This window comes from Lineus longissimus, chromosome 5, assembly GCF_910592395.1.
Source record: "Lineus longissimus chromosome 5, tnLinLong1.2, whole genome shotgun sequence".
Classification (NCBI taxonomy): Eukaryota; Metazoa; Nemertea; class Pilidiophora; order Heteronemertea; family Lineidae; genus Lineus; species Lineus longissimus.
In genome coordinates, this window is record NC_088312.1 from 3,735,078 (window position 1) to 3,753,218 (window position 18,141).

Consider the following 18,141-nt stretch of genomic DNA (forward strand, 5'->3'; position numbering starts at 1 on the left):
TGACGAACTGGCTCCCTTAAATCGTTCACAGGAGCATTTTGCTAAAATTAACAATTGATGCTAATGACTTATGCTTGATATCATCATCAACACTGAACTAATATCAACGCCACCGCTTGGGGAAAAAACGACATGCAGAAAAGTACTGCTTTAGGCGTAAGATTCTGATGATTTGAGATTGACTTGTGATTGTGTTAGCGTTGATAAACGCCAAGATGTTATCAAGCATGAATATGACGAACACTGCAGCAGGCGCCCCCAAGCCTTTGCCATATCTTGTCTCCTGAAAAATGTGCTTCATATGGCTGGAAATCGTAACCATTTTGATTCGTTTAGTAAGGATCTTGGCCGTCATTATAAGAGACAAGAAAGCAGAAGCAAAAGCATTGGCAGCGAACGTTTATTTTGGGTTCACCTTGGTTCCATTTCATAAACTTACTTGATGGTTTCCTTAACAGGAATCAAAATTGTTATTATGTCGACTTAGTGGGTTCTGGCTGACAATACTAAAATACCTTGATTACAATGAGCCACAGTTTATAGTGTATACATGTATCATGCACTATGCGTCAACTGTGCCTCGTTTTGACTACAGCCATACCTCGAACTTTACTTTGACTTTTAAGTTGTTAGACTAACAAGAGCTGAGGCTACAGTGACGTCTTGAATATTCGATACGTTCGTCGACTCGAACTTTAACTTTACCACGTCGAACTTTAATCTAATTTTGTTGCCAGACAATGAATGCTCTGTCGCCGCTTAATTGATGAGTTGGTCAAGAGGTTTTTTCTTTGCACAACAAACGCCGCCACGAGAGAAAGAAATCATTATGCGCTTCACGCGGTTTATTAAATCAAGTTGATTCAATTTACTAGCTCGGCTAACATGTTGACTTTTTCATCTCCTGTTGGCAGAAACTTGGCATGCAGGTTCCATGGTCTTGCGTGTTTGGTTTTGATAAATACAGCCCCCTCGGGCTCGTTGCGGCAACAGTTGAGATGTCCAGCAGGAATCTTGTCACTTATGTGATTATCCAAGTATATTTTGTCACACGCTAATTGTTTTACATGTACAAGAAACTTTGGGCATCAAAAGAACCGTGTTAGTACGTTGGGATGTGTTTTTTCTCGCTTGTTTGAGAAAGCGTTCTCGGTAATTTGTGATATGAAAGCGAATCGGGACCTGACAAAAAGCTGCTTTTATTTTGTAGTTTTGTCAGCTGAGGCTCGATTGGACCACTGAGACGAATATTCGAATGAAAGCATGGAAAGGGTAATTTTCACTTGAAACTTTTGATCACAAAAAAGAAATTGGGAAATTCTTAGACTTAGAATGAGCAAGGCTTGGCTTCAACTGTGTCGCTGATTGGAGTTATGGTAGACGGAAATCATGCCACATGTATTAAGTGGACAAAAATTGCGGTTTTGACTCAATGGATGTCCAGGAGGTGAAACAATCGCCATAAACAGGATTGTTTTTTTAGAACCTGTCTACTACAGATGACCGGTCGCAGTTGCGATGGTCATTTTTCGCAATCAACATCAACACCGCCGCAATGATAAATATTGCAGAGAAATATAAATTGATATTAGATGCTTTATTAATGTCAGCGGACCAGCATGACATAAACTGATTGAGGATAGTTTATCTGCTCCGTTATGAGATTATTGTTGAATTAATGCTGATTGACAATAAAATATACTCATATATTATGAATCCTAAAGAGCACAGACACGAAAAGTCCAGTTTTAACGTATTCTGGGGGAAGATTGGCTCTTTGATACACGTAAGTGCTTTTTATTGAGTAATCGCGGCTAAGTCCAGTGCAACGTCGCCTTGAGAGTTTGCAATTGTGCATGACAGCAGACTATGGTATGAGGCAGCGGACGCGAATTATCTTCCTACCACTAGTAAACGCATTTTCAATTCTAGTATTTATTTTTACAATTTTTTTTGAGTCCAATAGTTTTTCACTACTATGCTCCTACAAGCATATCAAAGAGCATGTCCTCGGCCCATCGTAATATCGTCTGGGAGACCTCAAGCATGCCAAAGCCAGATGACTTATTTCTTCCTGAATTTCCATATCGGACAGAAGATTAATGGCTTGTTAGTTGCATTCGTACTTGGGTGGTTATCCAATTTGGGGGCAATCGTAAACTGGTAAAAAAGATAGATCTTGATGTATACTCCGTCATGTAAAATAGACTTCTAGATGTTACAGACGGAGGGCATCGACATGGGTGCGTTTGACCGAAGCCACAGCTATTGGGGGTGTAATTCTTTAATCCCACTTCGTTTTTGACCATTCTTGATAGATAAGGGTGACATTGCTCGTTCTTTCCTGAACGATTGGTACGAACGTAACAGCTCATGCATCGTCTCGTACATGTAGTTGGTTATGTTTGATTGTTTGACTTTAGAAAAATATCTGTCGTATGATTTGTAATTGTTTAGGATTCCTGCTCAGGCGTCATCGTGTCGATGGGAGGTATGTTTTCCTACCGATAATCGAGTTTGAAACAATATCGCAAAATAGAGCCTTTTTCTCTAAAAATACATTTAAGAACCACGCCACCCAATGATAACACTTTCGAAAACCATTCCCAAAATCAATTGCGCTGTTGTCGAGTTTTTCATATCACTCTGTGGTAAACCCTTTCTTGGTAAATTTTCTTCTCTCTTGACTCTTCTCGTTTCTCTTTGCGGGATACTTCAACTGTTAACCGCTAAAGATTTGGGCGATTTAATGAAGAAGAAAAAAACCAAAACAAAATAATCGTCAGCCGTCAAAATAGCATTTTTCTAAAAAAATTGCAAAACCAACGGGGGCAAAATCCTTGGCGGAACAAGTCGAGCGCCTTTTGCCTGTTCAGTTGAGATTTGATTTATCTTGTTAATTACGAAATAATTAGGTCGATATCTGACAAGTCCGTTAAATGGAACTGACACTCTGAAAGTGACAAGAACCATGGCGGTGACAGTAATTACAGAAATGAAAGGATCTTTACAGTAAATGAACCGGGCTGAAAAGCACTGCATTAGGAACATTATTTTGTTGACTTAATTTAAATCAAGATATTTTGTCGCCACCGGCAAACTTTTGCTGTTTTCAAATATTCCGGGTGGCCACTTGCATCACAAGCCCACCTTTGAACATCGTACAAATTAAATTTTCAGGTAAAATGTAAAGTCGATTTAAATTTGGCGGATTACGAAATTTCCTTTTTGTTCTTTCCAATCAAAAAAATCTTTTTTCTTGATTTTTATGTTCGCCTGCGAAAAATTGGTGGTTAACAGTAAAAGATTTGCTAATGATTTCTTCATCTGAACTGGTAATGGCCTGCACTGTCTAAGCTTCTTACTGAAGTCATCTAGGGGATTCCTCTGAAGCCATTCTGATACGGTTAAGAGGGATTTAGCCAGCACGACCGCTCCTAACTCATGAACCTGCCCCGGTGCCCATACCCACTGAGAGGATTTATACCTATCATGCACGGTATTTCATAGCGGGTAAATTGTTTTTATGCCAGATTTCCTCTGGCGTGATATTGTCATCCGAAATAAAGCAATAAGCTCTTGCATGATCAGATACTAACGAGTCATATTGATATGCGGTACGATTGCTAGTATTTCTTCCAGATTAAGAATAATGTCAATTGACACCATCAATTTCTTCTTCACCTTCTTCAGCGTTCGCTCTGCACTTGGATGTTGTATCCCCAGGGAGTATTCAACCTCCAAAATGGTATGAACGTCTTGGGTTACCGCGACATGTACGATGAGGTTCCAATTAAGTTAACTGGCCTGATGACTCCGTATTAGGCCGACACCAGTTGCCTCTAATGCACTGACGAGCTGTATTTGACATAAGCGTCCTCGCTATCCATGATAGAAGAATGTTACATTGAGAGCTTTATAGAGTCTGTTATATCCTTCTAATTGGATTGTCGACGGTTGTCACATTTTCTTTCACATTATAAATCAGTGAATGGTCTGTCATTGTGTTCTCTTCTTTTTTTAATAATGTGATGTGATCAGCGTTTGCAATCTTGAAATTTGAAATAACACGTATAGATATATCAAGAATAAATTTGATTATACGTGTAGCAAGCACGTTTCCTAAAAAAGAAGGCTTGCGAAACCTGCCTTTAATCTGGATATGGTACAGTACGAATCAATTGAAGAATTCCAAAGTCATTGCTAGCTTTTGTCTGAATAAGAACCGCGGACTAATCTTACGACAACTACGAAAAGTCGAATATCACTGCATAAGCCCGATACGGCCTTAAGGAGCGGTTTCTCTCAGAGTAGAAGGATTTGGTTAAGTTTCCTTCCCCAACACTCACCTGCCTGATCCATCCGTCAAGAGGAAATCCCCTCAAGTGTCCGCTGTCAACACAGACAACTCGAAACGAGACTTTATGAAGACAAATCGTCGAGAGAGATATTGAACAACGGGCGGTTAAGGAGGCTTCACCTTTCCTTGCTGGCACTGCTTACCATTCATCAATCAAATTTTACAAACTCAATAGATTTCAAGAGGTTCTTGTCTGATATTTCCAGCCTATTTTGTTCCATTTAGTTTCCTACTTGGTGCCCGCACTTGGAGTTTTTACGCGAGTCCAATAAGTTCAGGGATAGAAAAATCTACACTCATGCATGGTCCTTCGCCGAGTAATTTCTGTCGTGGGTCGTGATTGGCTACCATACCCATTCCTTTTTATGCGTGATCTCTATGGTATGATATGGCGATATCTTCTTTTCAATTTCGACTATCTTACTGTGGTTGTTATTGCCCCTGGATGTTTCATATTGCAGTCAACATTCTGTAAATTCGCCGTGTCAATTCTCGCGGACGACAAGCAACATTATTATAGAATATGTGATGATAAATTGATAAGAACTTGGACATAATAGCGAACATTCTGAAAATATATAAAATGAATTTCTTGGAAGTTGTTGGGTTAAGGTAATATCCTGTAAACGTCCGCGGAATATGTACATTATTTCTCCCGTTGATTCTAAAGCCTGGGATTTCTACTCGCGATTCTCAATTTAATATCTGTCTATCTCATCCATGCTCTATGCTCATGACAATGCAACCGATCGTTAAGAATGATAATTCCCCCAGCTACCGCATAAGCTCAATCCCCTTGACAAAGATCGCGGCGAAGAGTGCATCAACACCACACTTTGTGATATCTTAACGCAGGAAATACGCCATCTTAGTCCAAGGGCCAGAGCGAGAAAAAGACCCAACGAAAGTGCAGAGCGAACGCTGAAAAAGAAATACCTTCCTGCCGAGACTCATCCTCGCCCCAGTTGTTTTCAATATACTACGTCTCTCGTATACGACGTTGGGAGTAAAAAAAGCTTGATCTCAGGATGACCGAGACTCTGCATGTATTCTCTTCGCAACATACTCACGAAACGAAGTCTGAGTCGGCGAAGTGGAGTCAAAACGTGATCGAGGGTCAAGATAAACAAGACCAACTAGTTTCATCAGTCCTACCTTGTTGCATGGTCACCTAGATGTTATCATTCACAAGCACATAAATATCCAATGAGTCAGTTAATAGATCGATCTTCAAATCTGCCCAACTGACAACACTCATCAAAGGTTCCGTACTTTGATGAGTGTTGGCAATTGTCATTTTGGAATCACCAGCTTCATGAGAGCGGAGCACACAAAAAACACGTCTGAACGTTGCGATTCTGTATACTAGTACTGGTTTATTCAGTCAAAAGCCCTCACAGCCCATTTGGCACACGTAATAACAGCAGTGTATAACATTGCTGGTAGCGTGATCGCTCACTTCGTTTCAATGGGGTTTTAGGAAGACTATTGTTTTTTTTCAAAGGTTTTATTTGAAAGCCATTGAGCAGTTAATCCGTAATGGCTTGACCGCGTCACATCGAATAATGCGTATGGTTTTAATCTGAAATTTGGATACGATTTTCTGGACAATCGGGCGAGTTACTAATAAAATCTAACTGGTAGTCCTGGGAAATTTTGAGATGATGGGACAAGTTTGAGAGACGATGATATTTCGACTTGTTTAAACCAAATTGCAGATAAATCTATAAAAATCTACACATATCAAAGTATTTGTTTTCATGAAATAATTTCTTCATATCTGTAGACTTGCCGCCAGAAATAGTTTTCGAATACCTCTCCAAATATGGACTTGATAATCTGTGACAGCGAAAATCTGTTTGAACCCTATTGAAACAGATGATGTCAAGTAAGAACACTGATGTTGACGGGTGATATTTTAATCTAGCGGCTATAAAAAATCTCCCGATACCCGTAATTATGACAGCGACAACGCCCGGATACAAACGTGACAATCGCCGTCAGCTCATTTATTAGTCTTGTCATTATGGTATGGGTAACCATCCATATTTGCTTGATATCATGACCGTTGATTTTAAATTTCACTTAGGAAGTCATACAATGTTCAACTCGACAGGAAGTTGCTTCGGGTTATAATAGGATCATTGCCGAGCTGGTGCTAAAGACCTTTGCAGGTCTAGCTGGTATGCTGACGTTAAGAGGAAATAATGTTATTTCCTCCTGGTGACGTACGTATACTTTATCGTATACCACTCTATAGATTCAGCACCGCATCCGGTCATCTTGAAAGCAATCAGAAAACGTGCCAACGCGCAGAACATGTCAGCGCGGCTGGATTCGGCTCACAATTTCGGCTACCTCATCACGCAGTCATTCAAATCAATAAAAAACAATCGAGTGTCCTGCGCAAAACACCAACTGTCAAGAGTCTATTTGACACTCCTTCCACCGGGCCATTGGCAAATTGGAAATGATAACAGCCACGCATACTAAACCGTACCCCAGATACTGCTTGACAGGGCAATGATTTATTAGCTACCTTTGCTGCATATTTTGTTGCCCATGGGCATGGGTAGGAGGGATTACCAGATTGGCTGAGCCACTTATTTGTCCTAATGGAGGACAGCGTTCATAAGGTACATCCAGGAGTGGATGATGGGGTCCGCTCTTATTGGAACTTTCTGTCGAAGTTCGACAATGCTCTTTGACTTTACACGACTGCCGCTGTTGCAGGTACCAATCTGTTTTTACTCGAGATGGTATCAGAAAGTATCAGCAGGGTGTTTTCAAAGTTAATCACAAGTCTTACGTCACGTCAAGTCAACATTCTATCCAACTGAAGAATAAAGTTAATTGGAAATCTGACTACAAATTGATTACTGCAAAGATCTGACGAAACTGTAAATGAATAGATAGAAACTCGAATATTCACTAAAACGAAAGTTCAAGACTCAAGGGAGCCATCTAGCCCTAAAATCCCTGTTTTGCTTGAAACATGTCTTCAAATTTAATGATTAAACTAAAAAAAGTTTGAATCAAATTTAATGATTAACTGAAAAAAAAAGTTTGTGTCCTTCAACTGAGCGACAAGGATTACTCCAAATATTCATTAAAAATAATTAATCTAATATTATGGTCTAAAAAACTTTTTTTTCGAAAAATGGATTATCCATGGATATTCCATCACTCCCTGATTTATTTACCAAATACGAGCTGTTATCAAATAACTAATAGCATTTATCCCCTGATCCTCCAGTAACCTGACTCCTTGACTGATTAAAATGCGCAACGAGTTTGTCACTTGTGCGGTGAAGGTATCACGATGTCACCCTGTACACCGAGGTCAACCTCAAATTCCTTTCTAAATAATTTCTTCATATCAATTAAATTCTTTTGATTTTTCAATTCACTACCCTAAATGCACTCAATCTCAGTCCTTATAAAGGTATAGTGGGAATTTCCGTTCGGTTCAGTTTGGGGAATAAAAGCAACAGATGGAATTCAAAATCACGAATGATTCACACCCGCTTCTCAATACGCTGATCCACCACTGTTGCCCGATCAGGTCAGAATCAACCATTTGACTGTCTTCGCTCAATTGCACAAAGCCTCTGTAATGACAACGCGATAGACGAAATCGACAGCCAAGACGAATGGTCGATTTGATATCTTTGAGACATTGTCTCATGTCATCGGAGAAATACATTGGCAGAATTATCCGCCTAACGAAATGGCGCCTTGCTCGTAGCATTGTGGGGTGTTTGATGTGAGATCGAGATGTCATAACTAGCATGACTAATAGGAAGCTGAGTGATACGGAGGCCCCCAGGTCATGAGAGCAGCCTCCCTGATTCGAATCATACAGAACAGTTGTCGCTATACAATTGATTGAATGTTGTCAACTGCAGGTTTAAAGGCAAGAGTGCACCAGTGTGCTGAGGACGTAATATTGACCAGAATTTTTCAGTAAATCTATTTTATTTTTAATAAATGTGTTAATTTACATGTATTTTAACTATCTTTGTCCTGACCAAACGCGGGCAACTACTTCGCAATGTATCCGGTCGTGTTGCACCCTGATCTTTACACTCCCAGTCGATATATAGAAAAACGTATCCAATAAAACCTGCCAGTATCATAAGAAAGGTTGTCCATCACAAAAGTGACATTACAATCATGAAAAAAATAGGCGACATTAATTATTTATAGGAGTTAATTGCCAGGATGATTTATCAACCTTGTATTGCGCGAGACTAATGTACCGGAATAAAACAACGCCCATGCTAACGACATTGGCGATAATGATACAAATGTTCCGTTTTTTCCCCCCAAATTGCGTCAATAGCAGATGTCGATTGTAGTAACTTGCAGGATGCCAATAGAAGCATCGACCCAGTGCACAGCTGACGAAAGCACACGAAAACTCAAAATTTGACTACATGTATTTTAGAGTATATCAAAGTTACAACTCCACTCGGGCAGTGAGAAATCCATTCTCAAACTACATGTACATAGAAATGTGATTTTGAGCGTTTTTTATTGCCTCGATATTTAACCCGAGCGCTTAAGGTTGCAACACGAACACCGCTACCGCACTTCGAAATCAAGGTGCATATGCATATCAGTATTGCGACACACGTGTTTTAGAATTTTAATAAACTTCTTAGTGACTCGTTGTTGATGAGATTAACTTCTTCTACTTTCAGAATCAAAATGATACACCAGCGAAGACTCTAAGTTGAATCTCCTCATTCCGACGACAAAGAAGTCGAGATGACGGACACAGACGACGGGGTCGTCGAGTACCAGTCGAACACGACTCGGGGAAACTCAACCTTCCTGTTAGGGAACGACACCACGAATGACACCGGGACTGGCGAGCTGATATACATCACGTCCACCCTTAACACTTCTACGGAAGCTTTAGTGGTGCCCATTGTCTTTGGGTTGATCTTCATCGTGGGAGTGATTGGAAATGGAACAACCATTTTCACAGTTCTAAAAAATAAATCGATGCGAAATGTCCCGAATGTTTACATTGTTTCGTTAGCGTGTGGTGATCTGTTGTTAATATTGATATCAGTACCTTGTATGGCTACGTTGTATACATTCATAGGATGGCCTTACGGGGCCGTCATGTGCAAAGTCACACATTTTCTTCGGACCATGTCATTAGGTGTGTCCGTGTTTACTCTGACCGCTCTTGGTGGTGACCGGTACACCGCTATCGTGAACCCTATGAGCAAGCACATGGGCAACCCGATTGCTCGGACGATCATAACCTCTGTATCTATATGGGTGGCTTCAATAGCTTTGGCAATTGTGGACGGGATCAGCGCCAGGATAAGCTACCATCAACATCGCGATTCCCCAGAAGTGTTTTACACTTGTCAAGAATACCCTGTGGACTGGGGCGATTGGTACCCAAAGTTTCATACGATATTTCGCTTCATCATCTATTTTGCACTACCAGTATACATCATCGCCTTGTTCTACGTCATGATCGCGCGTATTCTCGTCCACAGTTCGTATCACATGCCGGTAGAGGGCGGGTTGAAGAGTAGCCAAGGCAACAAACAGGTGGAGGCTAGGAAGAAGGTGGCCATTGTTGTCTTACTGTTGGTGGTCATATTCATTATCTGTTGGTTACCGAGGCACATTTTCAGTATGTGGTGGCACTTCGACCCGAATGATTACAACGAGTTTTGGCATATTTTTAAAGTGACTGGTTTCTGCTTGTGCTTTATCAATTCATGCGTCAATCCCATTACGCTGTATTTCCTTAGCAAGCAGTTTAGAAAGTATTTTAATCGTTATCTGTTCTGCCTGTGCAATAGGAAGAAGCGACTGCGAGCAGAGGTCACGTCTACGTCAATGTATAACTTTAACAGTACAGTCAGACGAACGAGTACCACCATGACAATGCTACCCAACTCACAGTCGCTGTAGACATGGCGTGAGATTAAAACTTAATAGTATTGAACAAGTACGGGGATATGTCAGTTAAAGGAGTGAGCCGGAGAAGCCACACGCTTTCTGGGACAACATGGCGAATTACAGCGAAGGAGTCTTTGAAATACACCAGCTCTTACTACTGGCTGACACTTCCAAATTAGTACTGAGGAAAGTATTATTGTTGGTGTTGGAAATGAAAACCAGATTACGGGTGATTGCTTCAAAAAAGCCCTTTGAATGTGACATGCAAGGTCCGCTTTCAGCAGCCCTTTGAGAAAAACAGGTGAGGGAAGTCATCTAAAAGCATCAGCTTTAACCGAAGGCACATGACGGACGTGCCATGGCAAATGTATGTTGCATCTGTACATGACCAGAGGTCTGAGAAGTTTCCGACGTGTCTGCGTTAAGAGTATGGTTAGGGTACACTGATAGGAAGTATAAACGTAACCTAATTGGTTTTCGCAATGCAGTCGGGGTATTGGTGAAATATTTGAATATCTAATATCCTTAAAAGGATGTACCATGTGCATTTGATCGGGAACAAACTACTTTTGATGAAACTTTGTGTATATATGCCAGGATTACGGAAAATGTTGACGATGGAGTTATTTTCAAGTGATTTCCAGTGAATGCGTTTTGTGATAGACTGATGATCACTCGGGGTTTTTCATAGTGAAGGCGTTGAATTGACGGGTTTCGCTTTAATTTTAGAACATTATCACGCTTGGATTGCTGCATTAGCGTCCGCTTTTAATAAGGTGTAAAAAGCGGTTAGCTTTGAAGTAAACAATGTATTGATTTCAAGGTATAGTAACTTTTTATGAAAATTCTAATGATTTCACTCACTCTTATTGAACACACACTCTGGTATCCATGTATATTTGACCTCCTTGCAAAGAAATATTTTCTATCCATCCTCGAATCACGCGATTGGCAAACTTTCCATCTTGAAGAAGGGCATCCTAAATTTAACGAAATAAAATTAGGTAAGTTATTAAGTGAATTCTGTGCGATATGGATCTATATTAGCCTCAACCGCCGGTATCACAAACACACTATTTGGCTTGCACGCCAAAATAAAATAAGATTATTCATACCATCCCCGAATCAGACGATTGGCAAACTTCAAATAGTTTCCTGAAGAAGGATTTACATGGTGATGCTGGCCTTAAGTACGATAACCAAACCACAAGGATGAGCCTCAATGGCCGTAAAACAAACATCAATGAATTCAGAATGGACTTTGATTGATTCGTCTGTTTGTGGTTCTATGAGCCCAATGGCGAAAGTTTTCTGCAGATATTTAGTAAGGCTTTGCAAAGCTGGATTCAATTATTTGCATCTTCACATCAATCATCACTATCATCAATACCATTACCGTCATTTTCATATCACATGCATCACGTTGCCACCATTTTACCATCCATTGTCTTCACTGGTCGGTGAATCATTTCATTTCTCATTTCGTTAAGATAAAGCACAGGTTGATAGCACGTACGGCGGTTAATAGCCTAATTTTATTGTAAGTATCTAGAACTGTAAGATTGTTTTCCTTGAACTCGTTCATATATTGGTTGTATTATATTATAAGCATTATAAGTATTACCATGTTGATAACTGTAAACACATTACATAGGCAATATATCGCTATTGTATGTTTAGCACAAACATGTTGTTTTATAAAAGGTACAGTGAATAAAATGTTTCGTTGTAAACAAAGCAGGAGCTTATTTATTCACTCTCGGCATACCTATCACAGGGCCATTCTCTAACTGACATATGGATTTAATAAATACATGCTGATATTAACTAGCATAAGAGCAATGATTTTGTATCAATTGTTTAAACTTTAGCCATATTAAAACGGAACAAAGTCACCCCTGGCCAACTCGTCGTCATCTGAACATGAAATTTTGACTGTCCCAAATGCCTTCACGCTTAGGTACATAGCCAGTAAACGAAATTGTATTCCATTTAACAGGAGCAATGAATTTACAACACCAGCCTATTATTTTTAAGATGCTTTAAGAAACAACTTTAGGCACCCCTCGAGCATGTCTTCTGCTTCGCGATGAATCCTTCTATCTCCTCTCCAAGTGACAGATGACTGATGATATTCCGCCTGATGTAACCACCAATGTTGCCCTGAAATATATGACAAACCTTTAGCTGCCAACAACGATGATGATACACCTGTAACTCACTACTACATGTATTGAAAATATAATTATTTGCTCTGACCTTACAAGCAAACTCCATCAAACTGCATTTTTCTTTGAGCAAAACGTACCTTCATACAGTCTTCGGACATTAGGCTATGAACACGCTCCATACATTCCTCTCCGCACACGTCCTCACGACAGGCTTTATCAATGGCGGGGAAAAGCTCAATGTCGGCCTTGTCAGCGAAGACGTCGGTTTCACAAGACCCTATGTTGCCAGCTGGAAAAAAGATACCGACGATAAGTGCTCGTTACGAAATGCACATGATGCAGCTACAAGTACATGTACATATAGACTAAAAAACAGGTCTTGAAATAATATTCGAAAATGTCTAACTGTTTCCGGTGTTTTGTTGTTAGAACTCCTCGGCCATATTGAAATTCACAATGGCGACTATCACATGTTATGTATGTATTTGAATGTTGACCAAGCAGGAGCAAGGGACCAAGTGCAATTGGCCGTTGATTATGTTTGTTTCAATGTCTACAAAGTGAAGTTGGTGTGACATGATGTCCTTACTTGCTTTACAAGAGTTGAATTCATCAAACTGTATGCACTGGTCGAAATGTTCGAGGCGAGGAAAATAGCTGACGAAAGCGTAGCACATCTCATCCTGAAATTACATTGAATTATGTTGGTTAAGAGAGAAAAAAAAATTTTTAAATGGGTGAGATCATTTTTAATACGTAACGATTTATTTTGGCAGTTAACTTCTGAGTTAGTTCCTTGTAACATAAATCGTTTGAAATTGTCAAGCATTGATAAAAATTAGTCATTATTAATTCTTACTTCAAATTCGCGAGTGTTATGAATGATAAGAGTAACCACGTGGCGACACATCCGCCTGAGAACTTACCAAAGCGCCTTCACCGAAATACACAGTTCCATTTCGTTTCCTTTCTCCATTTTTCGTGTCGAACCAACAGGTCATCCGAACTTCATCACCTGAAAGACATAATCAATGTCAATGCAACAGTTTTTGTGATCAAAACGTACCCTTATTGCCAAGACTGCGATCTCTATCAGGGGAAGCTATATATATCGTGCATACAGACACGCAAAACCCAAAGGTGACATCTCTCCGCAACACACCGCACTATACAACAACACTAGAATTGGCGATAAAAAAGTATCACATATACTACACAGTGAGTATCGAATGTACTCACTGTGTAGCACTCAGTATCGAATGTATTTCGATACTCACTGTGTAGTACTCAGTGAGTATCGAATGTTTTTCGATACTCACTGTGTAGTACATGTACTATGTGTTATGTAATATGTATTATTAAAGCGTTCTCTTTCCCAGAATTCAAAGGATTTAGGTAACTATTTTATGTAAGCCCTTTAGATAGCCATCCATATCTACAGCTGCCTTGCTATCAGCTGACCTCTCCCACTTGAGGCTACTTAAATGTATGTTCCTATTTTTGGCCTTCTCTTATTTGATGATATAAATGAATAATTCGCCACTGTTCAGGGCGTGAATTCTGCCTCAAGATGGTTGCTGATTACAGACGTATTTGGAGGACATGTAACGATGAATACCTGGGAGAATCCTTGCTGGAGGATCGTGGTAATGAATTGGAGGTGCTTCGTAATTGTACTTCGGGTCATAGGCGATTTCTCTCACCAGTCTACCCTTTCTGTATTGAGACAGCATTGCGCGAATACCTGGGCGAAAAAAGGACTTCAATGGCCTACACACGTGCAAGTCAAAGAAAGAAGCAAATTTACGGAAAAGTAAATGATAAAGTGATACCAATTATCCTGTGTTTACAACATTCAGGTATTACATGATTAAAAGGTCACAGGGCCTGTATGTACATGTATATACCCACTAGGATAACGGTGGCGTTTACATTTTCCTTTCAGAAAGGAAATTAAGTAAAAACCTTCAATATTTTACGCTTACCAGTGAAATGCATATGGAGGGCAGTTCGAGTGAGGTAGATGGGATGTTGAAGAATGTCTCTGGTACATTCCGGCATGCATGAACCAGACTGTGCATAGGCGTCACCTCCTGGAGGAATGACAAGATTATTCTGGCCAATCTGGACGTTCCCAACATCGTATTTCCTTAGTCGTTTTGTGTAGAATATTCTTATCCCAGAGGTATCTGAAAAGATGACGGTACACCGGATCTAAATTACAAACCGTTCATGTAAAACCCGCTCTGGTTTAAGATAAGACAACAAGTGTATTATATTGATCGTGACTCGCTTTCGTACATGGTTTTGAGGTCACGTAATAATCTCAGACTGCGATTCCGAGTATTAGTACATACCTACGAGATTCTCCCTCAGCTTATCGTTGTGCCAATGTATCTGCAAGGACATATACTTGATGGAATTCTTGCCAAATTTTACGCCGGTATCCGGGTAGGTGCAGATTTGTCTCTCCTTTAGCCCTATCGTCCATACTGTCAACCAGCTCCCACATTGTTGGTTATCATAGGAGCCACACTCGTGGGGTTGCTGAAGAAAATATAAAAACAAAATACATTGAAAAGGTCTGAGAAAAATAACTAATAACAACTACTAAGTAGAAAAAACACATACTTCTTTGTAAGAAATTTTCTTTTTAACAAAATGTTTAAGTAACAGGTTGAAATATTAGTTATTTATTCTCACAGAGTTCAGACAGTTAGATTTTTAAAAATAAAGATGACAAGGTTTAACAAGACATAATGATAGGTAATTCTCAGTAAGAGAAATAGACTAATACAAAAATTTCAGAACTAATAAGATAATTCATAGTAACAAAGTAATTCAATCTATAATCTTTTAAAAATAAATTATATCAGTGATAGGATGAGAACTTGGTAATCTTTTCTCAGTGAGACTTTTCTTAATATTTACTAAAAATTGTCGCAGTTCATTATGTCAGTGTCTTTACATACTGTACCCAGCTAAAATGTTGCAATTGTTGCCCTGAACATTATTGCTGTACAATTACCGTTTCAACGCTGTCGTCAGAACACGAGAATAGGAGCATGTGGTGGAGAATGCCGGTGTTGTTGATAATTGGTTCAAAGGCAACGGCATGGTAGTCATCCTCTACTTCCGGTAACTGAAGACAAATTGGAAAGAATTGCATGTTCAGCTTGGAGTTGTGATCAAAGGTGAGTCAAGTAACAATGTGCCAGCTAATAATAATATGTGTCATGTTGTAGGATCGCAATGCTGGATGAGGAGAGTGTCTTCGTGTTCTCTGGTCCCTTGCTGTTGTATATATCAGCTAGGCTGTTTTTCGGGCTACTTTCCCAAGACAAGGCTTCGAGGTCATAGCTTATGCAAGTTGGATATACAAATTGGATATTCAGAACAATAGTTAGAAGAACCCGGGGAAGAACCGACCAGGACCAGTCAGTCACTGATCCTCGTTGCTTTTTCAACAAAGTTGTTTAATTGTTGACTCCTGTTATCTTTGACCAAGAGTCATCAATTGACTTCAATTGCTAGTAGAACGATAGTTTTTATTTCTTTGTCTAAAAACTAACTGAAAAAACATTCTAGAGATTGTCGACTTTGGTCATAATGATTCATTTCAGAATTCAAAGACAGTCCACCTACCTCAAATTGTTTGCACACATAAAATGTTGACTTGGCTGGGATTCGTGTTTCAGGGAGTCGAAGGTCGAAATATTTCGTGTCTGGTTCTTCAACAGCAGGACAGACGTCCGTATAACAGAGCGAGAGGAGAAAAAGCTCGCTCAGAATAACGTTGGAAAGGATAATAGAAAGTAGCTGAAACGATTGAAAGAAGAAAATCTGAACGATTATGTATTTGTACCCTGCCATACTCAGAGTACAATTGTTGGCATGATGTATTATTTGGGGGTTTATAGTACATCTTTATAGTAGAAGCTCTAAACCCGCCTTTGGAATTCAAGCTGAAGACATGTCGGGCATGAGTTTAATTTGACAGCATCGAACACTGGCCTACCTGTCTCATTTTCCTTTAGATCAAAATTTGTAAATTCCAAAAGCCCTTGAGATGGTCAAATACAGTAAAGCTTGGTAGAGTAATGGCCTGTGTGAAAACAACAGTTGCGTGACTCTAGCATAAGTTCGTCAGCACACACGAATCTTCAACACCAATTACCAACTACCAATACTTATCTTAAATTTGAATGACGTCATGGTTTTCCCAAAAGATATCCTGTTCTACTGAACCAGGTTACTCGGCCTGTTTCCCCGGACGGTAAGCATGTAACCTATTTCTTTCCAGGATCTGTCACTTGACCCAGTTTTTGTCCGTTGATCTGATATATACATACTGTATATGCATAAAAAATTTCAAGTTGTGCTGTGATTCATATCGAACCGTTTGTTGAAAAACCGATAACAAAGTGTGAGTCATATTTCTTCTATATTTCGGACGCAGTGGACCGGACCAGATTGACATAATAATAATTCAATATCGCTGGTAAATTACTGGTTATTAAAAAGATTTTGTCAGAATTCAGCGCTGTCTTCATTTCGTTTTTGTCTTTATATCATTTGCGTGAGTTTTGCCACAAGTCGATAACCCCAATTAATGGGTATAAACCAAAATATCTCCAACCATAAGCTTGAAAACTGCACAGGCCTGCCAGTCTTCATGATCTACTATTTCATCCAATAGATGGCAGCGTTAACACGAAGCGAAAAGAACGATATTTTTAGTTAGATTTATCATATCATTACCGGCGTCGTAACCCTATTGGATTTTTACCGGAGGTATGGAGTCCACTATAGGCTACTGTCCACCTATGTAGGATCTTTTACTTGCTCTGGCATAGACACTCAGGTACAAGGGACCACGGCTTTTAGTCTCATCCGACAGACCCTCGAGTATTTCATACGTTAATGTACGTGTTGTGAAGAGCCAGGAATTTTAGTTCCTTGAAAGCCACGCCGGTTCAAAGTAGTCAAAGCCACGTAGTCAAAGCCACGCCGGTTCATCCAGAAATACAATCCTGGGTTCTCCCCGGGATCGAACCCGGGCCCTATTGCGTGGTAGCCAGCAGTGTTAACCACGAGGCTATGAGGCTCATGAGATTTGTCGCCATATGATTCCTTTTAGCAAAGCTTTGCTCAACGTGATTTCCCCCAGTAAGTCGTTCTAAGTAATATGTTACGTAAAGAGCTTATTTCTCTTTTGAGAGATATTTCATACGTTCTTCATCATCATAGCATACATGTATACATGTACACATGTATACATGTATACATGTATACATGTATACATGTGTATATTCATTGTCCTTGTCGTTGTCGAGGACGAGTTTCACTTTTTTGCACGATGTCCCTCTAACAATAAATTAAGAGACGAGTATCTCACAAGTATAATTTTTTATAAATGTAGTCAATTATTTTCAAATCTGGATTTTATTTCTATTATGAGTAGTACTGACAGTAAGATTATTTTAGATACCGCTATTTTTATCTCGAAAGCCTTTAAAGAAAGACAAACAGTTCTTCAGGGGAACTAATTAATAAGTCATTGTGGTCTTATTTTAATTACCATATACATGTAACTTTCTTTTAAAAATATTTTTGTATGTGTTGTATTTGTATCTGCCATACTGTCTTATCCTTTGATAGTTGTGCAATAAA

At 39.5% G+C, this 18,141-nt stretch overlaps 2 protein-coding genes across 2 annotated transcripts in view; one reads left to right on the forward strand and one right to left on the reverse strand.

Annotated features, from left to right (window-relative positions):
- The window catches only part of LOC135488051 (neuropeptide CCHamide-1 receptor-like), a 58,651-nt gene extending 46,847 nt beyond the window's left edge, over positions 1-11,804 (forward strand). The window contains exon 3 of the mRNA XM_064772437.1: positions 9,067-11,804. Coding sequence (XP_064628507.1) covers positions 9,134-10,309 — 1,176 coding nt within the window. The 5' untranslated portion in view covers positions 9,067-9,133 and the 3' untranslated portion in view covers positions 10,310-11,804. The remainder of the gene's footprint in view (positions 1-9,066) is intronic.
- LOC135488050 (DBH-like monooxygenase protein 1) lies at positions 11,800-16,655 on the reverse strand. The gene is made up of 10 exons (XM_064772436.1): positions 16,487-16,655; positions 16,114-16,287; positions 15,497-15,610; positions 14,826-15,015; positions 14,454-14,657; positions 14,087-14,212; positions 13,395-13,483; positions 13,058-13,151; positions 12,606-12,757; positions 11,800-12,460 (listed from the first exon to the last, which is right to left on the reverse strand). Exons 1-10 carry the CDS (start codon positions 16,493-16,495, stop codon positions 12,353-12,355), a joined length of 1,260 nt encoding a protein of 419 aa, XP_064628506.1. The 5' UTR covers positions 16,496-16,655; the 3' UTR covers positions 11,800-12,352.
- Between the last annotated feature and the right edge of the window lie 1,486 nt (positions 16,656-18,141).